The following is a 26,290-nucleotide window of genomic DNA, read 5'->3' as shown; positions in this document are numbered from 1 at the left end:
AATGTGCAGGAGCATCTGAGACTGTGGGAAGCAGAACTTCTCTTATTCAGGACATCTGTTAACGCAGACTGATACCTTGTGTTTTGCAGAAACCTATAGAATAGGAATATTGTCTGTGGAGGGCGGCGAGATGAATGTGAAGGTGAAAGATGCACTATCAAGAGGAGCAATTGCTTTAGGCGCATTCTTTTTTTTTTTTCACTTACAGAATTTGCTTTTATGACTTTAGTCTGTTGCCTTATACACACATCCACAATTTGGTGTTCATTTGTAGAGGAAGATGAAAACTTGGATATTTATTATGAAATCACATCACATGCCCCAGATCTTGACCTCTTGCTGTTTGGGACATAGCCCGGTATTTTCTTTTTTTTATATACTTAGTACATTGGTTGTAATCTTTTTGGGTTTACTGCTTAGCAATCAGTATTTAAACTGTGAAAATATATTTGGCAAGGAGTGTGTATGTCTGAGCCAAATGGGGAGAAGCTTTATTGCTGCATTTACCTGTAAGGCCTGGCGGTACATTAGGTATTGCATGCATGTTGAGATCCAAAATTCAGAGTTAGCTGGACAAGCTCCAAAGTTTGAATATTTCCTCACTACCCTTGCTCTCTGTCTAAATATTGTCCAAGCAACTTTGTTGCCTGCACAGGTGAAGAGAGGTGACACTGGGGCCATTCCCAGGGCACGGTTTCATTTTGTCTGGGCAGTGCTGAACATCAGCGCTGCCTGACAGAATTAGCCAGGTAAGTTTGTTTGGATAAATGCCCGACGTAAAGTTATCTGGATATTTTCAGAAGTTCTGCTGAAGGTCCTGTTATTCAGGTAACTTTCTCATTCGCCAGCTTACTCAATATGCATGGTTTTTATCCAGGGGAGGGGAGGGGGTTATCACCCCTGGGATAGTGCAGGCTTCCAGGACAGCCATCAAATTCTGTTCTGCTCCAAAACCGCCGCAGGACAAGAGTGTTTCCAGAATGCCAAGACTTCCTATGCTATTTGCAGCAGACGAAACACCATTTAACCGTAGAAGAGCAGAGTTCTAAAAGCCGAATTGCTCCAAGAGGTTCTCTGCTGACCGTAACTTTTCAGTGGACCAACAAGAGCATCGTCCAGAGACTATTTATTTATTTAAAATCTTTACTATACCGTCGTTAAGCTAGGTACCATCACAACAAGGCACAAATATTAATGTTGGTAGATGTCTTGATTTCTATTCATTAAACAGGTGCCATCAGGTTACGGTAACATAGTTTTATCATAAATACTAAGTGGTGGGTGTGATACATTATGTCCATTCTTATCTGTGACCACTTTAAAATAGATTAATCATAATATCTTATCCTTTGGTGAACGAAACTATATAAAAAAATACAATACACACACGTATAGATTAGGGTAATGTGTGTGGGTGTTCTGCAGACTGCATCCTCTACTCTGTGGATTTTACTGTCCATTCTCTCTGTGATACGCTTGTTAAAATTTAAAAACATGGCTATTTATTTCTGAATGTTTTGATGTCTCTTTGTAAGCAGATTTCTACCGGCATTGTGTTCCATAATATAGGTCCTGCTAAGGAGAGCGCCCTTTCCCTTACTTGGGTTAGCCTTGCTGTTTTGACAGAGGGAATAGTTAGTAATACTTTATTTGCTGATCTCCGGTTTCTGTGAGGGGCATGTATGCGAAGGGCTGTGTTCAGCCATTCAGCTTTTTCGTTATGTATTAATTTATGTATGGTACATAGGGTTTTGTACTGTATTCTTTGCTCAATGGGTAACCAGTGTAGTTCAGCTAGGGTTTCGGTGATATGGTCTCTCTTTTACCCGTCAGAATTCTTGCGGCAGTGTTCTGTATTATTTGGAGTGGTCTTATCGTAGTGTATGGTAAACCCAGTAGAAGGTCATTACAGTAGTCAGTGCTAGCGAAAATCAGAGCTTGTAACACAGATTGGAAGTTATTAGTTGTTAGTAGTGGTTTTAGTCTTCTAAGAGTCATGAGTTTGGCGTATCCTTCCCTTACTTTTAAAGATATATGTTGCTTTAGGTTTAGCTCCGTGTCAGTTATCACTCCGAGGTTTCTTACTTTCTCTGCTAATTCTATTTTTTGGTTGTTTTTGAGTGTGATTGGGTTTTGAATGATTTCAATGTTTTTACGTTCTAAATGTAGGAATTCTGTTTTCTCTATATTAATAACTAATTCCATTTGGTTTAGTAGCTGTTTGATATCGAGATACATGTTAGCTATGTTTAATGTTTTTTCTATTGTGTCATCGCTGGGTAAAATTAATTGAATATCGTCAGCATATATGTAATGAGAGCTTTCCAGATTACCAGGTTCCCTCCTCCAGATCTGATACGCCTCAAGAATGCTCTTGAATTTCTCCTGCTCCAGAAACATCCTTTTAGATTACAGACTTGTAGAGGTGGGGGGTGGTGTCATTTTGCACCATCTTACCGAAATTCGAAATCAAATACATGCAGAAGTTATACAGATGTTCAAAGCGAACCTTATGTATGTGAATTGGATCTGAAAATCACCCTGCCAAATTTACCTGCACACAGTTACAGCTACAGAATTTTTTTTTTTTCTTTCAGGAAAATTTACCCATATACGTTTGAAAATGCAAAAGGGTGCAAGTAAATTCAAACCTCTCCCTATCTGCGCCCCTCGACAACGCTTCCCTTCAGTCTGCGTAAACTTAGGCATGTACATGACACATGCACACATCTACCCGTATATCTTTATTTATTAGGTTTTATATACCTTTGCTAAGACAGACCATTGTAACGGTTCACAACATATTACAATAAACATCAGTTTAAACCTTAATACATTCCTAAAAGTCATTTCTTATAAAATACATAAAAGTAGACCTAAAAACACTGAAAATTAAAAATCAACTCATGAAATATCAGACAGGCAAGCAGGCGTAAGGCACGCTTTGACCCATGGGAATGCCTTTGAAAGTCGCTCTGCAAATTTTTAAGGATTTCATTTTTTCTAAGAACCTTTTCATCTGTAACCCCAAGTATATGGCTTTTATCTTAATATCAGAACCCCGTAAGTTTGCAGTTACCTCTCTGATTTTCATTCCTTGATTATACTTCCTTTGTCTTTATTTTTATTTTTTAGTGTTATTTTCTAAGTGATTTTTTTTTTTCCCCATTTAGACCTCCTTTATTAAAAGAATGCCTTATGAGCAAGCCATGGCCATCTGTGACAGAGTATCAGTGGAGAAACTAGTGAATGGATTTGGATGACATTTTGATATTTGAGAGGTATACATAAAGAAGAGACGAAAATGAGACTCTCAAGCCGTGCCTACCACGAAAGGCAGCCAGTTTAGAGGAAGCTTTATTAGTGAGGAAGGCCCGCGTCTTGATTACTTAGCTGATATCTTAGAGGTCTGATATCCACAATGAGTTGGGGAGGAGAGAGGGGTGGTGAGCTGGGAAGGCATGCACTTACCTTGCCCTCTTGCCATCTACCATCCTAAAAATAACGTAGATAAATCTGGAGAGAGGGGGGGTCTGGCAGGGGGGACAGGGTAAATGCATTTTGACCCTGGTGTGTAAATGCTGGAAACTTTGTGGACTCTTCGGCGTGCGCCTTTCCAATCTTGTTTTTGCTTTGGGCCTAGGGATTTGTGTGCTACGTATCTGTCAGCTGATGGAAGCACTAAGATACTTGCTGTGTTCGGTTTTCCCTCTCTAAATGGGGGTTTTGAAGAGCAGGAAGTAATCAAACCTACACCCTTGCGATCCAGATTTCGCTGCTGTCTAGGATGGTGTTGGATCGCTGTGGAATGCGCCACCTAGCATGGACGGTCCAAAGAAACAACAGGGAAGGCGGGCGCAAAAAAGCCAGGAGGCAAACAGAGTAGGATTAGACCAGTCGCCTCAGGTATAGGGGTTCCTTTCTTTAAATTGTAGTTTGAATTCAGAGAATGAAACAAAATATGCCCGACTCAGGCCGAGTTTCGACTGGGGGTAGGGCTGCAAAACATTAAATTATTCAGTAATTAATTAATAGAAATAACACTAAATACAAACTTACAAAAGCACAATTATTACTGCACATCATCGATCATGATCTAACTCGTATTAAAAATATTTGAACAAAAAATTATAAACTTTGAAAAAAACTTTAACATATTAATAACATATATATATTTTTTAAAAAGGAAACATGACAAAATGAAACATGAATTGGAACAGACATAAATGTAAATAAGTAGAGAAATGATTTGGCCACCAGTTTACAGAGCACATGACTTGGGAGGCATTTCTACAGCTTGACCAGCACTTGTTTGAACAGGGTGAGCTCAGTGACAGGACCCAGGAGGTTTAGAGAAGCGGAGAAAGTGCTGTTTTGGAAGAGTTGGTGTGGGGGAGTTTACTGAAAAGCTGGTGTGTGTTATTTTTTGTCTCCAGAAACATGCGGCTTTCCTTGAAAATGAGCCCCAGTTGCTATGGACGTAGGGTTATGGCAGGGGGCTGTTTTTGTTTGAGAGGGGAGATCTGTCCCAGGGCTGAAAGATGCACTGATCTTCGTAGGTCAGACTCTGCTTAGGAACACAAGGTAGCATCCGAGACTTCAAATTACAGGGCGTTGGCTTCTAAAAGGCAGACTGGTGGTTTGGGAGAGTTGAGAACTCTGGCAAATTCTTGCTGTCATGAGGGGAGGAAGAGGGGGGGGATTGCCTATCCAGGAAGTAATGCCGATTTCAATTTCCTCTTTTTTTTTTTTTTATAATAATGGTTTTAATGAGAAGTGCCCAGTGGCCTGGATATGAAACCCCTTGTCCTTGGGTGTAGGGACAAGTAAGCAGTGATGGGAGTGAGTGTTTCCTACACATCCGTGCCAGAATCCCTCCATCCTGCTCTGGGACAACCGCTTGATGCAGTTTATCCAGACAGCAGGCCTGAAAGTATCTGAGACCAGAGTTCACTACCTTGTGTGCATGTGTTCAAAATTGGTTGTTTTTTTTGGGGGGAAACTCCTCCACTGGGTGCAGTAGGTGAGAGCAAAAGAAACGTATCTTAGAAACGTAACATTTTTCTGTAGTGAGATTAATGTTTTTATAAAATGTGCCAAATTGCCAGCTCTAGAAACTGAAATGCTTAATTTTGTACACAGAGCTGGAGCAGAGGTCAGGCCCTGTCCAAGGTAAAATAATCAGTAAGTGTATGGTCTCTGGCCTCTGCCATTTGTGCTGGTGGCTTGGTGACATGCATGCCGTCCCATCAGCTCACTTTATGAATGCCACCTGCTGCTATTTTTGTGTGACAGAGAGAGAGGTGCCGTGCCATCTCGCAGCAGGGAAGAAAGCATTTTGATCACAGATTGTGGAAGATAGGAACCTAGTGAAGATTCCCCATGGATTCCCTTGTAATCATTAAAAGTACAGGAGGAGAGACTACGTAAGCCCACAGAGCAGGGGGATTACTTACAAGTCTGTTTTTCCTTGAATTCCACAGAGGCATAAAGCTAAGAATAAGCAGAGGTGATTATTAAGACTGCTGGTTCCTGCTTCACATGTAGGAGTAGCAGAGACTGCATTTATAGCCTGTAGATTTGAATGATATAAGAGAAGAGAGCTAATCATTTTTTCCATGTTTGATTTAAAAAAATGTTAGTTACTTAACCACAAAGATAAATACCTGGTAGTATCTTTAACAGGAGATGCAGTTTTTCTTGAGGGATGACTCCATGCAACCGTTGGATATGCTTGCTAGAAACTTAAAAATGCAATTCCCAGTTTTTTCAGTATGAAGTGTTGCTGGTTGGCACTTTCTAAACCTCTGGGACTCAAGGGGAGAGGCACAGCTGGTGATGGCCGACTTGGTGGAATCGCCTACCTGTCTGCAAAGCTAGTGGAAGCTTGCCATGCTGTTATGAGGTTCTCCTTACAACACAAGGGCACTCAGCAGCGGGGATTGGCACAGATTTGGTGGAACGGTCTTCTAGGTCCTTGGCGACCATCAGCTTACCAACGGTGGTGGGAACTGAGGGAACAAAGGCTAGGTCCCAAATGATCCATTTTCATTCTGGAGAGCTCCAACATGTTGGGAGTTCTACCAGGGGGGTGGGATGGGGTGGGTGAGGAGGTTTCATAGCCTGGCTGAACTAACCAATTATAAAATGGTTCCAAAGTTTTGGAAATAGTACATAACTCATCATTGACACCCAAGAAGAAGTTGCTTAGTAGCCTAACTAAAATGAGCCCGGTACTTAAGTGTTTTGGTTTTTTATTTCTGAGCATCATCAAAGATCAGCAAAGTCCTTATTTAAATTCCCGCTAAGTGAGGAAGCCATATGACTTTTCATGGAATATGATAGAAAATATTGCAGAAGTAGTCATTTTTTTTTAAATTTCTTCAGAGGTTTTTTATCCATCTAGATCCCAATGAATTTTATAGGCTAGTGTCAGACACTCATACAGCCAGTTCTCCAACTCCTTCAACACAATTAACCCAGACAGGTTAATGGATGGATTTACTCAAGTTTGAAGCTTGTGAGCAGTGGTGCCAATCATTCTCGAGTCCTGTAACACTCACCATTCATGAACATTTATACCGTTGCTTACCCTTTTGAAGCTTCATTTAAGCATCCACTTTGTATTTTTTGATTTGTCATTAAATAGCCTTGCAAAAGGTCCTGCAGAGGCAGATTGTAGCAAAGCATTCTGATTGGTTAGTAATGCCTTTTTCGCTTTTTTTTTTTTTTCTAGCTTCAAACCAAAAGGTTTAATTAACCCTGGAAGGAGCCTTTCCGAAGGATGTTTGCCTCCAAAAAGTAATCCAAAGGAATGGAACATGGGAATCCCAGTGGAGCACTCGGGAACGGTGACATTGCAGTAGCGGAGAGTTTTACGGGTGGTGTTCCACCCTCTCAACCCCCCCATCCTCCTCTTTCTAAACCACGATGATGCACTGACAGATCACAACTGTTTTCAATTTCGGTGGTGGTGGGATTTTATGGCAGCGGTGTAACCGTGGAGAAGCCAGGGTATCACAAACTTATGGATTTTGATAAGAGAGGAGGGAAAGGGGAGACAGAGGACAGTAAAAGGATGTCCAAGGCAGGTGGGGGAAGGAGCACACATGGCAGCCGCAGTGCTGGGACCAACTCTGGAGTCTTAATGGTGGGCCCCAACTTCCGGGTTGGGAAGAAGATTGGCTGTGGGAACTTCGGAGAACTCCGTCTAGGTGAGGCATTATGTTATGTGCTTAGAATTGCATCAGTTTGGGTTTCATCAGGAACTTGCATTGTGGTGGCGGGAGGGTTCTTTTTACTGATGCATATATCAACCACTGAGCATTAGTTTTTGGGGAGGCTGGGTATAAAACTGAATAAATGTAGGAATGTCTGTTTTGCATTCCAATTGAACTGTGAGGGGGAGTGGAACTAGGTCACTTTCAAACCCAAATTGGACACAACAAAGGGATTTCGGGGATTTGCCTTATACTGCATAGAGATCCAGATTAGCCACTGTCAAAGACTATGCTGGGCTCAGTAGACCCTTGGTCTGACCCGGTGTAGTGCTACATCCTGTATCTGAGTAGAACATGTCGTGGGGGTGTCATGGTCTGAAAACTGTCAGATAGAAGAGGAAGGTATGGAATGGAGAAAACTGTTCATATTAATTGCTAAATTTGAATAAAAAAGAAGATCCTGTTTTAGCACTGGAAAGGGCATAGCTTTTCTGGTGATAAGACTGAATTACCAAGATTTCATTTCATGGGAAATGACTTTTATTCTTTTCTTTTTTTTAAGATTTAAATGTTCTAGTGATGGCTGACTGCTGGAGCGTAGGACTGGAGCTGGGTTGTGTGCATGAGTGGTCTGACTCTTGTATGATTGGATTGGTCTTGTGGTTTTTTATCTACCGTCATGTTCTATATTTCTGTGACTTTGTATTCAAGAGGCTGGAGCCCCGCCCAGCTTCTCCCCAGGCCTTTGTTTCCATGGTGTATTACTTCCTTGTGAGCCAAAATCTTCATCTGTGGGGGTGACCTGCTACAGCTTTGAGCCTGACTTAAGCTTTTTGTGGGTAAGAGAGAACAGACCACCAGGTCACTCTGGGCTCCATCATCTTTATCTTTCTTTTATTTGTCGTCCTTGCTGCTTTCAGTCTTTTTTTTTTATCCTGTGCCTGATTCCCCCCCCCCCCCCCCGAGGTCAGCTTTCTCTCCTTTTCCTTACCTGCGTAGTTCCTCCATTTGTCTCTCAAAATCTCATCTCTCTACTTATTTCCATCTCTTCTTCTTTAACCTTGTTTGATTCATTTTTGATCACCTCTCTTCCTGTCTGATCCTTCCCTCTCTCTGGCTTTTCTGTCCTAGTCAGTCTCTATTGCCTGTAGGAACAGTGTCCAAGACTTCCTTGATGTGTAGACAGGATGTCAAGATTTTGGTGTATGTTAACTGATTAATGCTAGCTCTCTCCATAGCTGCAGACTCTGTGGTGCCAGGCAAACCATCTTTTTGTCAAACACAAATTCTTAGCTCCAAACTGTATAACTGCAGAACAGGAATAGAAAAATGCAGTGCCACAAACCTAAGTGTACTTCCCTTTTGTCGATTTTTAGTAGGGTTTTTTTTTTTAAACTTATATAATAGGTGCTATATAGCCTCTGGTGAGACTGGTATATTGAGCAGAGCTGTGAGTAGGGCATTGCTGTTTCTGTTGATACGTACATGTATGACCTTTGCCAAGATGAGTATTTGTGCTCCATTCTGATGGGGGGGGGGGGGGTTAAAGTTTTAAGGAAACCTGCCCATACCTGTCACTGATCTTGAGCCTGGGGAGAAGCAGCCTTCTTTTTGCTCCCTGTCTTTATTAAATGACTCGCCTAACTCCAAGTTCATGCTTCAAAATCCTTTGTACCATGCTCAGATGGGTGTTGTGTTTTTCTTTGATAAGCAGGCTTTAATTAGTCATGATCCAGAGGCACCGAATTGGCTTCTCTCTCCAAGCTAGTAGAGTTTTAAACTCTACGGAGCATGTGCGGGAATTCCCAAGTGGGTGTTGCCTCATTTCCTCCCCAGTTTTCTTTTGTCCATACTAAAGCAGAGATGTATTTTTCTCTTTCAACATTTTTTTCCTAATCTCCTTAGAATCTATCGTTTTTTGTTTTTTTTTTCTCTAAAATACTCCTTACTGCCTATGTAGCGCACACAGCACTTTTCAGTGCTAAAGAAAAAGGAAAGGTAAAGATGATAAACCTTCTAGAATGTCAGCGAAAAGGTTTTAAGGCCTGTGAGTGTGGTCAGCTCATGTCTGTAACTAATGTACACAAACAGTTACCTATATTTGGGCCCAGACCATGATCAAGCACACTACCCAGCATGTGGCAGAATAGCCCAGAGAGCCAGAGGAGCTGTGTTGGGCCCAGAACGATTATGTGCTGGCTCCTTCCCATTCCGCAACTTCATCAGCTTTCCTTGAAAGTGATTAAAACGAAGGCCCAGTCCAGATTCCTCCACCTCGTTTCAAGCTGGACATCCAGCCTGTGTCTACTCAAAAGCAGAAAAGGCCTATAAAACCACAGATTGCGTCTCGAAAGACAAAGCAGGCATCAAAAGAACAGACGGGTGTGCAAACAAAGCAAAGTGCATTGACGCCTTTCAAAGGCCACAGACCGAAGCAAGATGCACCTTTGGATCGACAGACATGCTATGTTAGAAATCGAGGCACATTGCGTTGGAGCACCCGACACATAGTGTGTCAGTCCACTTAAAACATTAAGCATCGGAGAATGAAGCATGATACACAGAAGCAATCAACCCAAGGCACATTGAAGTACCCCAAGCATGATGCACGGGAGCATCCCAAACGTGCTGTACCAAAGCAGCCAACACAAATTGCGTTGGAATCACTTAAAACATCATCAAAGCAACTAATGCATCATACTCTAGTAACCTCACCAGTCTCATTAATGCATTCCTTGAGGCTTCAGGCTGAGGGAAAAGATATACCTTTTCCTGCAACCTCTCTACATTCTCAGACTGGCAAGTTCACCTACAAAACAGAACCAGGTATCCTGACAGCAGTATTCCTTGTACAAGGCATATTTTTCCATCTGATTGAACTCCTATAAGAACTCTGCATTTTCAAGTATGCAAGATTAACTACCAATATAAGGTGCTCTCTTTTGGGCTTTTATCTGCCCCCAGGGTATTCACCAAGGGGCGGATTTTCAGAGCCCTGCTCGCGTAAATCCGCCCAAAACCGGGCGGATTTACGCGAGCAGGGCCCTGCGCGCCGGTGAGCCTATTTTACATAGGCTCACCGGCGCGCGCAGAACCCCGGGACTCGCGTAAGTCCCGGGGTTTTCGGAGTGGGCGTGTCGGGGGCAGGGCCGGAGCGCGCGGCGTTGCGGGGGTGTGTCGGCAGCGTTTTGGGGGCGGGTACGGGGGCGTGGCTACGGCCCGGGGGCGTGGCCGCGCCCTCCGTACCCGCCCCCAGGTCGCGGCCCGGCGCGCAGGAGGCCCGCTGGCGCGCGGGGATTTACGCCTCCCTCCGGGAGGCGTAAATCCCCCGACAAAGGTAGGATGGGGGTTTAGACAGGGCCGGGCGGGTGGGTTAGGTAGGGGAAGGGAGGGGAAGGTGAGGGGAGGGCAAAGGAAAGTTCCCTTCTAGGCCGCTCCGATTTCGGAGCGGCCTAGGAGGGAACGGGGGTAGGCTGCGCGGCTCGGCGCGCGCAGGCTATACGAAATCGATAGCCTTGCGCGCGCCGATCCAGGATTTTAGCCGATACGCGCGACTACGCGCGTATCTACTAAAATCCAGCGTACTTTTGTTTGCGCCTGGAGCGCAAACAAAAGTAGGCTGTTCGCGCTCGTCTGAAAATCTACCCCCAAGTGCATTGCAGTAGTGGCTGCACATCTACATTGTCAAGGAATTCAAGTCTTCCCATTTCTAGATGATTGGTTGATAACAGCTGCCTCCTACAAGAAAACACTGCAGTCCCTCCAAAACACAGTTGAGGTGTTCTAGAATCTGGGCTTCCACAACAACAAAAAACCAGGAACAATTTTCAAAAGTCCACCCGACCCAAACTCTGCAGTTTATTGGTATGCAAATCAACATTATGCAGGGTAGAGCATTCCTCTTCACTACATCCATCACCTGTTTCCCAAACAAACCACCACAGCCTTTCAAGGTTTAGTAAACCTGGACCATATGGCAGCTGTGATGCACGTAGTCCCCGATACACGGCAACATATGTGCTGTCTACAGTGGGGACTAAAAATCAATGAGATCAACTGTTTCAATCATTTTATTCACTAGTAAACATAATTCCAGAAATGAAAAATGAACTGCACTGGTAGTTACAACCACAAGTATTGTCGTCAGGTGAACTACTCTATTCTTTTTATCTTATCAAATAACGTTAGCGATGAGTGCGTCAATGAAAAGTTGGGAGGCCCATCTTATTAGACTCAAGGTACAAGGTCACTTCAAGAACAAGGTTTTCAAATTGCTCTCAGTTCTTGCAATCCAAGCAAGAACACTCTAAAGATGTATACCCATCTCCTCAAGGGAACGAGTATCTTGCTGCAAATGGACAACCAGGTCACCATGTAACAGATGCACTAGCTGAAACATTGGGCCCCACAGCTCCTGTGGAGCGTGTCGGAGCCACCACCGAGTCCTTCTCAGCACAGAGAACGCACCCGCATGCCGGGACCCTCGGCAGAGAGAAAAGAGAAAAGAGAAAACAAAAAACACCAAACCCTCCAAGCCTGAAAGGCCCGCCTACGGTGACCTCATCCCGAGGCGCCCTCAGATTTAAAAGAAGCGCCATACCTAGGCGCCCCTTTGTGCACCCCTTAGTGCAAACCTTAGTATTTACACAAACTAGAAAATCCTACAATCAATACACCTCATCTCAACCATCTGACGAACCAAAATGGAAACTTCCAAGCTTCTTCCAAAAAATACTCCGAATGAAAAAAACAGGAATCACAAGAAAATAAGGAAATACATTCCCTCACCCTCAGCATACAGGAATTTAAAAACATACTCCAAATGCATGCTCCTATCATTCATCCTTATTAACGAACAATCTATAGTTTAATTCGATAACAAAAACAGATTTCATAGCAATCACCGAAACCTGGATAAAAGACTCTGACAACGTTTTAATTAACCAAATAGAAGACCCTTCATACAAATCATTCTCAATCCCCAGACTAAAGAAAAAAGGCGATGGTCTAATGCTTATCATAAAGAAAAGCTTACAAATGAAACTTACCACAGCTAAGATATGCACCCCCTTTGAAATTGCCCTCTTTGACTCTTCAAAGTTACAAATCTGTCTAGTATACTGTCCTCCTGCAACCTTAGAATGAAATTGCTCCCCATTTATAGAATTCATGATTGCCAACTTAACCCTCAATAAACCAATCATTATCCTCTGTGATTTTAATTTACACATGGACTCACGTCCCCTATCTTCCACATGCAAAACAATCACAGATGCTCTTGCAACAATGGGAGTAGAACAAATAGTCAATGGATCAACACACAAAGCAGGACACACCCTTGACCTAGTTTTTATCAACACCGACATCTGGAACTCGCACCACATAAAAATCAACGAAATCCCATGGTCAGACCACTACCTCATCCATTCTACCCTTACTCATAACAGTATACCCATCACAACAGAAAACTACATAAAAACCATTTCTTACCGCCCTCCCTTTGATAGTGAAACACTGCAACAAAATCTCCAAGAGGAACTCAAGAACAATGACTTCACAAACACAGAAACAGCAACATCATGGATAAAAATTACAAAAGCCATAGCTGATAAAACAATAAAGAATCCCAAACATCACAATCAATGGTACAATGACACCATAAGATCAGCTAAACGTGAACTCAGGAAAAAAGAGAGATTCTGGCGCAAGAACAAAATCTCCTCATCACTCCATTCATAACATAAGAACATGCCATACTGGGTCAGACCAAGGGTCCATCAAGCCCAGGATCCTGTTTCCAACAGAGGCCAATCCAGGCCATAAGAACCTGGCAAGTACCCAAAAATTAAGTCTATTCCATGTTACCGTTGCTATTAATAGCAGTGGCTAATTTAGCAAATTACAAAAAACGTATCCATAATATAAAGAGACTTCTACTCGACCAAAATAATCAAATACCAACAGAACCCCAGAATGCTTTTCACCATCGTAAAAAAAATCCTCATCAAATCACCTAATGAAACAAGAACACCTCCCAACACAAGCAAAAGTAATGACTTTGCAGAATACTTCACTGAAAAAATCAGAAAATTAATAAACAACTCTAACATCAACACAACCAAACTCCAATACCATCTCTGGAAATATCAACAACCTGGTATGAATTTGACTTTGCCTCATCACTGGAAATCCAAAAAATAATCAGAAAAATGAATCCAGCAAATCATCCCATTGACAGCATCCCCATACAAATAATTAAACTGCTTGACAGCTCAATAATAAAAACAATAACGGACATAGTTAACCTCTCCCTCACCGAAGGGATATATCCTGAATGCTTAAAATCAGCAATCATCAAACCATTAATAAAAAAAAACAAACCAAAACATAGACCCGGAAAACATCCAAAACTATAGACCCATATCAAACCTACCTTTCATTGCAAAAATCATAGAAAAAATCATCCACTCCCAACTCTCAGAATACTTAGAAATGAACAACATACTTCACCCCGCTCAATTTGGCTTCAGAAAAAATTTAAGCACAGAAACATTACTCCTATCACTTAATGACACAGTTCTTCGAGGATTTGACAAAGGACTAAGCTACATTTTATTACTCCTAGACTTGTCAGCTGCCTTTGACACAGTCAACCATTCCATTCTACTCGACAGACTATCTGAAATAGGGACAACAGGCACTATACTAAAATGGTTCACCTCCTATTTATCTCAAAGAAGTTTCCAAGTAATATTCAACAACAACCTATCAAATAAAGTGAACCTAAATACAGGAGTCCCACACTTTTTAACATATATCTCCTACCTATCTATCATACACTGGATCGCCTGGGACTGAACCATTTCCTTTATGCTGATGACATCCAAATATTGGTTCCAATTCAGAATACGCATGAAGAAACCTACGAGAAAATAACTTTCTATCATGTCTTTCCAACCTAAAACTCATTAAAAAAAAAAAAAAAATAGAGAAAATTGAATTAATCATCCTCGACAAAAAAATCTGACTCACTCATACAACCACTCAAAACAGAAAACCCAGAAACATTAATCTCTCCTGTTGACCATGCGATAAATCTTGGAATTACAATTGACAAAGAATTATCCTTCAAAACCCACATAACAAAATCAAAGAAGGTTATCACAAATTACTGACACTCAGATGGCTCAAACCTTTCCTCACACAAAATGACTTCAGAACAGTCCTGCAACTTCTGTTATTTGCAAACCTAGACTACACAATGCTCTACTCCTTGGCCTCCCTTTTACCACAATCCTCTCCAAATACTGCAAAACACAGCCGCCAGAATTCTTACAGGAACTAAGAAACAAGAACATATTACACCAACTCTCATCTCCTTACATTGGCTCCCAATTAAATACAGAGTAGACTACAAAGTTTTATCAATCCTCCACAAAATAATCATAGGACAACAAAACTACTGGCTAACCAAACACATTGAATTTCATGCTCTAAAAAAGAACCTTCACTCAATGAATAAAGGCCTCAAAATTTCTCATGCAAAAACCACGCATCTATTATCAACCCGACAGAGAGCTATATCCATCGCCAGCCCCTCTCTATGGAACTCCTTACCCTACAATCTTAAGAATTCAATCTGACACCAAAACCTTCAAAAAAGTTAAAAACCTGGCTATTTACCAGAGCCTACGCAGATGCACTTAATCATCAACACCAACAGACTTTCCAACCAGACAACACCAAGAAAACAGAGAAACCATCCTGTCCACCCATGAAATCTCAACACAACCACGAAACCTACAATAGTCATTCAAGAACTTTTTTTTCCCTATATATAACTAACTCTATTATTTTTCCAGTTACCTAATTTTTTTCAACTATGATACTCTGTTAAAACCCTAACTTTACTTTGTCCTCATATTTTCCTGTAAACCGTTGAGATGGCAAAACCAAATGACGGTATACAAAACATGTTAAATAAAAATAAATAAATAAATATCAACAAACAGGGGGACACAAGATCATGGCTCCTGTGTCAAGAGACCTTTCAAATTTTGCAATGGGCAATCGACAACAGGTGACCCTCCAAGCAATGTATTTGCTTGGTCTATCCAATACAGTGGTAGACAGTCTCAGTGGAATATTCTCTCTATATGAATGATCTCTCAAGCAATTCACTGCCAACAGGCTCTTCAGGTTGTGGGGACATTAAAAAGTAGGCATATTTGCCTTAGAAGCCAATTGGAAACTCGATCAATATTGTTCAGTCCTATCAAGCTCCTTGAGTGACTTGACGCATTTGTACTCAGTTGGGCACCAGACCTCATGTATGCTTTTCCACTGTTACCACTTATTGGGGCTGATGCAGTACAGTGCCCTCAGCTAAGCGCACTGTTTAATCCGTAGTTAGGGCCTACACAATCCGCATCCATCTAATCCCCTTATGCGTCCCACGCGCGGTGAAACTAATAGTGCTCATCACATGCAAATGCATGTTGAATGAGACTATTAGTTAATTACCTGAAATGCAAAAAGAAAGTGCGTCTAAAACACACAGTTTTGACCTCAGAGCAGGCGTTAATTTCTGAGCACTCCCAAAAGTTGTATAGAAAAGCAGAAAATACTGCTTTTCTGTACATCTTTCTACTTAATATCATTGAGATATTAAGTAGGAAGAAGGAAAACTTTAAAGTAAAAAAAAAAAAAAAATTAGTGCCAGCAGACAGGTTCGGGAAAAGGCAGCTCAGTTAATAAATGTCCGTTTCCCAAACCCTTGGCTATGCGCCAATTAGGAAAACAGACGCTGATAAATTCAGCGTCTGTTTTCCTAATCGGCAGACTGCTGCTGACAACTGACCGCTAGCAGGCTCCTACTGTCCAAGGAGGTGCTAAGGGCGTGCAGTTGACCCTAGCGCCTCCTTGACAACACTACCCCTAATTTAAATATTGCATGGCATCCCCAGGAGAAGTGCCTGGGGGTGTGCTAGGAAATCAGGTGCTGAATACTCAGCACCCGCTTTCAGTGTTTTTTTTTTTTTTGCATCAACCCCATTATAAGGACGGTACAGAAACTCATTTGCAATAGAGTGCATATGATCCCTCTTGCACCAGCATGGCTGAAGCAAATATGGTACATACCTATCAGTAGAACTCTCATTGCATTCTGTGATTCTACCGAGACTAGGTCCTTCCTTACTTAATCAAGAAGGCTGGCTACTTCATCCCGATCTAGCATCATTCCACTTGATGGTGTGGTGGTTGAGTGTGCAGTGATAGCAAAGCTCATCCTTCCTTGAGAGGTAGAAAACATTCTCTTCTTGGCCAAAAGTTGTTCTTTATGTAAATCGGAGTGAAGGCAACTATGCTATACCTCAGTATATAAAAAAAAAATGCTAAATAAATAAATAAAAAGCCATCAACAAGATAAAACTATGCATTTAAATGGAAGTGTTTTGCCAGTTGATGCTCACAAAATGACTTGGATCCCTATACCTGTGAGTCTGTACTATTACTGATTCACCATCTCTCAGCTGCTGAGTTGGCCACTTCCTCAGTTTGTGGTCACCTAAGCGCTATAGCAGTCTATCACGACTGAATGGGCAGTAACTCGATTTCAATGTATCCAGTAATCTCACGTTTCATGAAAACTGTTACAGATTAAGCCACCGCTCAAAAAAAACCCCAGTTATCTCCTGGGATCTCAATGTGGTCCAAAAAAAATTGATGAAGGAACCATTGAAACCACTAGATTTAGGTCCTCTCAAGTTTCTGACAAGGAAAGTATTGTTTTTGGTAGCCATCACTTCAGCACGAAGATTAGTGAGCTTTGGGCCCTCGTGCACTATTCACTTTGCCTTCAGTTCTTCCATGGTATGAGAGTCCTTCACTCTCGTGCTAAATTTCTACCAAAGGTGGTTTCAGCATTCCATATCAATCAATCAGTTGTCCTTCCAACTTTTCTACCCTCTCCCTCATGCATATGAAGATTGTAAGCAAACTCTTGCCTACTACAGAGGACACAACCTCACCATAAGGCATCACAACTCTTTCTGGCTTATGATTCTAATTGCATGGGAATTGCCGTAACAAAATGGACAGTGTCGAATTGGATAACGGGCTGTATCCACAATTGCTGCATGTCTGCAGAGTTAAATCTAGACAACCCCAGTGAAGGCACAAAAGCTCTGAGCTGTGGCCTCTTCCATCACCCATCTCGGAGAGGTATCTGTAGAACAGTAAGTTTTTCTCAACCTTTTCAAATCCAGGGCACATCTGCATTAACAAAAATGTTGTGTGGCACACCAACCTCCTTGGAGCAGGTAGTAAAGCCATGGAGAAGAATCCCTAAATACACTGATTATTTGAAGAAACAAGGTGAACATCTATACTTCTACATCTGGTCTAGTCTTTCTAGCAAGTGTTTTTCAGATCTAGTCCTGGAGAGCTACCTCTCTACCCCAACAGGCCTGGTTTTCAAGATCTCCACAATAACCATTCCTGAGAGAGATTTGCATACATTTAGAGGTAGATTTAAAAAAAAACTCCGTGTGCGCATGAGTTAGGGGATGCGTGAATAAGTCAGGGCCTTTATGCGCCGAGCGGATTTTAAGCTGCCCAGATGCGTGCATATCTCCTGCAGATACGCTCCAAAGATTTCAAAAAAGGGTGGGGCATGGTCTAGGCAGGGTGTGGCTATTTTGGGGCGTGAACCAGAGATGTTCACATAAATACTTATGCGCGAGGTCCCCTGCCACATACAGTAACTTTACTTCTGTTATGGATGATGAGTAAGTTAAAAAGAAAATAAAGAAAACTAGGTAAATCTGCAAGGTTTTAAGGGTCAGGGCTAACTGGGGAGTATGAAGGCTCGTAAACTAGGGGGTTTGGAGGTCCTAACTACTCCTGGGGGAGTTCTGCGCTACTGCGGAATGCAGAATTCCTCCTTCCCGCAGATTTCCACCGTCGCCTCGCCGATTTCCTCCCTCACTGGAAGACTATTCAAAACCGGAAGGACAGCGGCCATCGCGGGACAGGCAGAAAATAGCAGAAGAGACCCTGGCATGCCGCGAATGGAGCGCATCCTGTGGCAAACGCTCTGTTCGTGGCGAAGATGGAGGCCCGGTGTGCCGTTCGCGGCGAAAAGGGAAGGCCCCCCCGTGTGCCGTGATCGGCGCGCCCAGGCCTTCATCTTCGCGCTCCGTTCGCGGCATGCTGGGGTCTCTGCTGCTATTTTCTGCTCAAGGCGAAAATGGAAGGCCCCATGTGCCACGAGTGGTGCCTCGGGCCTTCATCTTCGCTGCGAACAGCGCGGGTCCTGCAGCATGCTGGTGAGAGCATGTGTGTCGGGGAGGGTGAGAGAGAGCAGGGGGGGTGAGAGAGCAATGGGGGGATGCCGGTGAGAGAGAATGTGTGTGTGAGAGAGGGGGGGTGACAGAGAGCATGGTTGGTGAGAGGGGGTGGGGAGGGTGTGAGAGAGAGCATGGGAGCTAAGAGGGTGGGTGGGGGGATGCTTGAGTGTGGGTTTCAGAGAGAGGGAGCCTATATGAGGGGAAGGGGATGCCGGTGAGAGAGGAGAGGGGGTGTGGGGGAATGCGAGAGACAGCTTGGTTAGTAAGAGGGGGGAGTTCGGGGGATGCTTGAGTGTGGATTTCAGAGAGGGAGCTTATATGAGGGGATGTGTGTGCGAGAGTGAGGAAGCCTGTATGAGGGGGTGTGTATGTGGAAGGGACACTCTTACAGTGAATTTCTAGGGAAATTCTGCTCAAAATATTTAAAATTATGCAACTTTAATAACTCTTTTCTTTAATTTAAAATGTAATTTCTTACTGTCATGTAAATTGTGTTATTTTGACCAATATAAAGTTTGCAGAATTTTGCAGAATTTTCAATATTTGTGCGCAGAATTCCCCCAGGAGTAGTCCTAACGTAACTGGGCATGAACTGGTAAAACTGGGAATTGCATCAGTGCACACACCTTTTAAAATCCCCTGATGTACATGGTAGAAATGGAATTTACGCACACAGGCGCGTGCCCACTTAAAATGTGGTGCACATGGCCAGACTATTTTATAACATGCACGCATATGTGTTAAAATGGCCATCATTGTTACTTTACATAATTCTGATTCCTTTTTAAAACCAGACTCGTGATGACTTTTGTGGGCTGGATTTGAAAACCAAAAACCACTGCATTGCAGAAAGCTGCAAAAAAAGTCAAAAACGAAGGCTGGTGTTACTACTGCATGTGGAGAGCATAGGATGCTGCAATGAGTGGCAGGTTTTGTATATGGAATGCTACAGCATAGCTGCTGAAAAGGGTTTGTCATTTTTCATCCTTCACGTTTGCTTTCATAGACCATGAATGGCTCAGAAGTTTAAAATCAAGTCATTTAGTTGCTATGGTAGTCCACAATACCTACTGAAAAGGAAAAATCTTGAAAACTAGTCACAGATTCTAGGAGGTCAAGCCAATAACAAGAACCAAAATGGCCCATCCAGACTGCCTAGTTGAGCTTCATCCACTTTGGTAGTTGCATATATAAATTTCAATATGCAACCCAACACTAACTTCTCCTTCCCCTACCCATGTCTTACCAGACTCTCAACCCTTTTACTATCCCTTTCCTCCATGTCTGTCCCAAAGAAGCCCAGAATCTGCCACAACGATGGCCGCCTCCACCTCCACTGCCAGGCAACTTCAGGTCTTGCCATCTTCAGCTTTGCTTCATATGGGATCCATATTTAAGCCGACACCTAGGCCCTCTTCTGTGTCATATTACTAAGTTTGGTGGTAATCCCCCACAGCCACTGTTTAAACAAAAAAACCTCTCCATGCTTATTGAAGCTTGGGTTTTACCCATGCAGGCCACCTTCTTGGAAGCCTCATTAACCCTGGCGTCTGTGAGGTTTGCCACCAAACGTAGTCACGTGGCATAGAAGGGGGCGGCCTGGGTGTTGTGGCTTCTCCCTGGGTGCAGGTCATCCCAGCCTTCTTGGAAGCCTAAGGCTATTGTAACTGCCACTCTGTGCCGGATAGCTCAATGCTTTCCTGAAAGCTTGGGTCGCTGGGCAGGCAGAGCCCATCCTGATCGTGAGGAGCTTGTGGATCTCAGCTGGGCCATAACCTGACCCCCATGGTTACGAATGCAAAGCTAAAGGCTGTGAGAGCTCTGTGACATCCTCTCAGTGGATGAGAATTGTTAGGGGTGGGGGAGCCCCTCTCACAGTGCCTTTGTGTCAGCCTCATCCTCTCCATCGTTTGGGGGTCATTGGCGCTTTCACAGCACCTTTTGCCAGCAGGTAACAGCTGTGTGGTTTACCACTGAAGGAACAGCAGCAAAACTTTCATTTTGCCCCCCTCCTGTTATCATTCTGTTAATTCCTTTCCTTAATGACATCAACTGAAGACTGGACGTGGGCCTCCGAGGCTGGCTGCATTATAAGATTTATACCCTGGCAATTGCTATACTGCTTTTATAGGCATTAACCTAGACTTGGATCTGAAGAGAGATCTTTCTGTTTTTCTGTTTAAGGTGAGCAGGCTGTGCAATATTTTTTTAACACCTTTCTTCCAGACATGTTTTTCAATACATTTCTCTAGCAAAATGGATGTAATCAGACATGATGATGCAATTCAGAAGTAGGTTTGGTTACCATAGACGATAACAAGGAAAAAGGCTGGAACCAATGCACACACACAAGCCCTTTTTTAACCTAAAAACTGATTGTTTTTAAGAAAATCAGGAGTGAGGTGCACTGGCAGAGCTGTGTGTATGGGTCTCTATACTGGGACTAGCAGAGGGTTCTGTGGAGCAGGAGTGAGGTGCACTGGCAGAGCTGTGTGTGTGGGCCTCTACACTGGGACTAGCAGAGGGTTCTGTGGAGCAGGAGGGAGGTGCACTGGCAGAGCTGTGTGTATGGGTCTCTATACTGGGACTAAGAGAGGGTTCTGTGGAGCAGGAGTGAGGTGCACTGGCAGAGCTGTGTGTATGGGTCTCTATACTGGGACTAGCAGAGGGTTTCTGTGGAGCAGGAGTGAGGTGCACGGGCTAAGCTGTGTGTATGGGTCTCTACACTGGGACTAGCAGAGGGTTCTGTGGAGCAGGAGTGAGGTGCACTGGCAGAGCTGTGTGTATGGGTCTCTATGCTGGGACTAGCAGAGGGTTCTGTGGAGCAGGAGTGAGGTGCACTGGCAGAGCTGTGTGTATGGGTCTCTATACTGGGACTAGCAGAGGGTTCTGTGGAGCAGGAGTGAGGTGCACTGGCAGAGCTGTGTGTATGGGTCTCTATACTGGGACTAAGAGAGGGTTCTGTGGAGCAGGAGTGAGGTGCACTGGCAGAGCTGTGTGTATGGGTCTCTATACTGGGACTAAGAGAGGGTTCTGTGGAGCAGGAGTGAGGTGCATGGGCTAAGCTGTGTGTATGGTCTCTATACTGGGACTAGCAGAGGGTTCTGTGGAGCAGGAGTGAGGTGCATGGGCTAAGCTGTGTGTGGGGGTGGTGGTGGGGGCGATGGCTTAGTAATAGGGGATTTGAGGTGCTCTCTTAGACACCTCACACACCACTTGCTTGCGCTATGTTTGGCTGCAACCATTTCACCAAGAATAAAAAATGCTGAGTAATAAAACCATGACTTTTATGCTGGTTATCTTGACCTATCCACGTAGATGTGTGTGTTTCACAGCCAGACCTGGTGATACATGGTTTTCTTTAAGCAGACAGCTAATCTCAGGATTCTTTATTTTCTCTCTTGTCTCTCTATGCAGGAAAGAATCTTTACACCAATGAGTATGTAGCTATAAAACTGGTAAGCACTCCTGTCCCTTCCCTTCCCTTTCCTCTCTGGGGAGTTGGTTTTGCTGACAAAGCGAGCATCGTTTCCATCAGTTACATGGAGGAGGCGGCGAGAATGACCAATCCAGAGGCCTTGGGTGTGAAGGGAGGAAGACTGGTTCAGTCAATAAACCGGGGAAGGTGATCACAGCCAATGAAAGGGGGAAATTTAAAAACTGCTTTCCATTTTCAAAATTTTATCACTTGCTTGCACATATCCTGGTAACATGAGGACAGCCATTTTTGTTCACTGATGATGATGCTGACCACGGGTGGAAAAATCCTGAGTGCCTAAAATTTGGCACCAGGCAGCACCCTGAGCCTGACAAGACTGTGTGGCCCAGGGCTTTCCCCGGCTGCAGGGCCTCTGAAGTGTAAAGGGTGGGAAGAGCAAAGCAAACCAGTCATAAGCAAACAAAATTTAACAAACACAAAATAGCAAAAAATAAATGACAAATAATTTTTGGCTTACAGTTTTCTAAATATTTTTTCATCTGCTGCTAATGTTCATCTTCTTGCTTTGGTATGCATCTGTTCCAGTGTTTTATTCGTATTTGATTTCTCGCCTATGTTGGCATTTTCACTCTTCATATTTTTTTTTTTAAAGTTAATCCTAAAGAAGCAACCAAGAGCAAAATAAAACTATGCTATTTCAGTGGACTTGTTTTGAAGTGAGAGAATGTGATGTCAGCGACATCACTAGTGAACACAAAAAAAAAAAAAGGTCTGCCCCCATCTTAGCGAGATTGTGTATTAAAGTATTGTGTAAAACCTTGAAAATAGAAGATATTTTTGGTTTCCCTGCACAAGTGTGTCGTTGAGGAATACAGTCCCAGTTGATGGCAGTTCTCCTGAGGGTATGTATCATGGGCACCCACCCCATTTGGAACATAGTTTAAATAGTAATTTGTTTTGGTGTAACTTAATGAGTTTATGGTTTAGCTGTACAGCTGCTTGAACTGAGCAAATACTTTGTCATGTATGTATTAATGTGATTGTAAGGTAAAATTTGGTAATGGTCTTTCTGCTCCTGTGTTACCAGGAGATATAATAAAGCCTGCTGACCTTAGCACAGGTTTTAAACCGTTAGAATGCTTTTTCCTCTTATGTTGCCATGCAAAATGAACCCTGGTATTTAACAAAGTTTTAGCATGGAAAATGCACTAAAACGCAGGTTGAAACCGATGCTAAGTTTAGTGTGTATAAATGTAACTTGCAGGGTAATGAGCTTATTAGCAAAGAGACATGCTGGGAGCCTGACTGCTTTGTCCCCATATTTTTTTCCACAGGAAATTTAACTCCTGGATAAGAGCAGGAATTAAAGTTCCCATGTATGTGCTGCTGCTACTGCTGCTTAAGTTTTGACAGACTGAGGGGATGGAAGAGATGCTCTCCCACCCCAGTCTTTGCGATTTTTTTTTTTTTTTTCCCCCATCTAAATATTATATGTTTGGGAAGACAAGTTGTTTAGCGTACAGGATGAAATAATGAATTAGATCTGATCGATGCTCTCCCTGCTGGCTAGTTACAGGGCTGTGATTGCTCGTCTCACGGGGTAAGATGTCTGCTGACCCTTTGAGGTGGAAGAGGAGGGGGGGGGACAGATAGTTCCTGTGGCTCCTCCATAAAATCAGGGGAGTTCCTTTTGTTCATTTCTCGCTCTGAATTTCGAAGTCCTCAGCCTGCATATTCCCCTCCCCCACTCACTTTTTAAATTCTATTCTCCTATACCTAATGTGTAAACTTGAATTTTTATTGCAATGTTAGTTTTAAAAATCATTTCCCTCTTCCTCCTCCTCCCCATCCCCTTCCCCCGAAATAAACATTGGACAAGTTGAATAATTCCAGTAGCTCTATCTGACCAAGATGGTTTAGAGCTTCCTCTTTAAAAAAATAAAACATCTTGTAGCAAACACCATTAAAGCAAGCTGGTTACAGCATTGATTTATTTTACTAATCTTATGACATGATTTTCAGTAAGGTTTAGTGCAGATTTGCTGTTCAGTGGCATGCAGATTGCCTGTGTGTTAAATAATAATAACATTTTTGTTTTGCATGCTTTTTTCTCAGGGCATTTGCATGCCATTAACTTATTGCATCCTTATAGGGCTCTGGGCTTTCACCACATTAGTAAAATAAAACCCATGCTAAAACTTTGTTCCACTTTTCGTCTGTGTTTTATTACATCTGCTCCACAAACCTTTTCCTCTGCCTTCCAAGAGAAAACTTAAAATTTTATACTAGAATCAGTAAAACCAAATATCTAAGTCCAATTTTTAAAAATTGTATCGTTGCCCAAGAAGTAAAACTGGGGCTTGAGATTCTAGATGTCTGACACTTTTCCATTCCTTCCAACCCACTGCTCTCTGGAGCAAAAGATAGCTTGAGGCAAGGGTTCAGGTGGTAGAAGATGCTGTCAAGGTTACTAATGTTGAAAATATTCCAGGGATACAGGAAATACTGCTTTAAAGGAAGACTATGAAGCTCTTTGGAGTATCAAACTTAGAAAAATAGAGCCAAGAATTAAAATGTAAGGCTAATTTAATTTGTCATAGTTGGATTCTGTTGCTCCACAAGACTCATGCCTCTAATTTCTAGAAACACTTAAACTCCCAGAAGTTGCTATTTCCCCAATAACTAGAGCTTCTTATCTTCTCCCCAGTCCTTTCTCTTCAACCTGGAACATTGCTCTAGAATATGTCTTCAATTGTATAAGATTTCAAGATTATCTGGCAAATAGCAAATCTTCAAAGAGGGTACAGTTTAATTCTTAACTTCCTCTTTATCCATTCTATGCTCCCCTACCACCAGATGGAGACAGAGAATAATGGGTTTGCTGATGTTAACTCCTTATTAGAGTCCCATGCTGACCTCAGCCTGCCTAAAGTATTCTGTCTCCAAAGGATGCTAGGCAGGTATCAGATAGGTCTGATAGATTTTAGAAGGCTGCTTCTGGGCAAATAGGTATGTGGACTTGTTTCTCCCCCGGTTGAGGATAGCCTAAGCTAGGGGCAGCCCGTCTAAGAGGGCTTTGAGGTGCAGGGAGGCTGATGTCTCTCCCCTCCCCCCACTTCCTGCCTACCTTTGCTCCCTCCTCTTCCTTGGGAAATCAAATTTTAGAAAACAAGACAGAGACTGAAAGAGCAGTGCTGCTACTTTACTACCACTGTGGTTGGCCACAAAGATGGTAAGTAAGCTGCTTTGAATGCCACGGCAGGACAGCACACTAAGTGTGGTGGCCCTTGAAGCCCTTGCTTTGCTGGACGGGGGAACAGTGTTTAGGCTGTGCATGCCTGGAGGAGTGGGGCAACAATTAGAGGAATGTGCAGCGGCAGGTCCGGCTCAAGATGAAGTTCCCGCTGGTGCGCTGGGTGCCATGGTGGGTACAGCGGACCTTTTAAAGTTGCATCGCCACCAGGTAGGGCTGAGTGGGTCTTCCTGGTTTCTTGCATGTGGTTCCTGGTGAGAGGTGCAGGATGGTCTGTTACAGGGTCCTCCAGAGGTCTCTGGGTGCTCCGGCCTTTTCTCCCTCTGCAGCAGCTCCTCATTTTCCATAGAATTTGTTCTCTGGCTTTACTAGGCATTTTATTTCAGACAAAGTGCAGGAGCAGCCTCTCTTAGTTTCCCTTATTGACCAGGGGGTCTGGGCTGCAGTGAGGATTGGGGTCTGGAAGAAGAGAGGTCCTTCAGGTCAGGCACATTTATATTTTCAATTAAGGATGACTAGAGCAGCGTTTCCCAACCAGTGTGCTGCAGCTGTAGTTCTGGTGTGCTGCAACAGTTTCTCTTTCCCCGGCGGCTGGCCTGCTGGATATCCTCCTGCCAGTAGGGGGAGTCGGAGAACAGCATTTATTTGCTGCTGCTTCTGATTTCCTCTCTAGCTTCAGCTGAAATGGCATGGGGGACCCTGTAGTCTCAAGACCTGCTGGCCCCATACAGTTCTGATTACAGAGGGAAATGGGAATAGAAAAAAGAAGCCAGCACTAGGTAAGTGCTGCTGGAAGAGGCAGTTGAATTTGCTAGGAACCTGGGGGTGTTGGGGGAGAGGGAAGGGAAGAGGGTAGGAAAGAGAAGGTGATTTGGTGGGGGTGGGGTGGAGTAGAGTGAGATGGTAGGAGAAAGGTTGATGGAGATTATATCGGGGGGGGGGGGAGGGGTGGAAGGGAGAGGGCAGGGAAGGATGATGGAGATGTCAGGAGGGTGGAGGGAGAAAGAAGGGAGGGAAGGTGTTACCA

At 43.3% G+C, this 26,290-nt stretch overlaps 1 protein-coding gene across 1 annotated transcript in view; it reads left to right on the top strand.

Moving 5' to 3' along the window:
• The window catches only part of CSNK1G2 (casein kinase 1 gamma 2), a 92,048-nt gene that overhangs the window by 11,904 nt on the left and 53,854 nt on the right, over positions 1-26,290 (top strand). The window contains exons 2-3 of the mRNA XM_029613938.1: positions 6,737-7,214; positions 21,989-22,029. Of these exons, the coding sequence (XP_029469798.1) occupies positions 7,028-7,214; positions 21,989-22,029 (228 nt within the window). The 5' untranslated portion in view covers positions 6,737-7,027. The remainder of the gene's footprint in view (positions 1-6,736; positions 7,215-21,988; positions 22,030-26,290) is intronic.

This window comes from Rhinatrema bivittatum, chromosome 8 (assembly GCF_901001135.1).
Source record: "Rhinatrema bivittatum chromosome 8, aRhiBiv1.1, whole genome shotgun sequence".
Lineage (NCBI taxonomy): Eukaryota > Metazoa > Chordata > Amphibia > Gymnophiona > Rhinatrematidae > Rhinatrema > Rhinatrema bivittatum.
The sequence above is the reverse complement of the archived record's forward strand: the minus strand, read 5'-3'. Positions and strand labels throughout refer to the sequence as shown.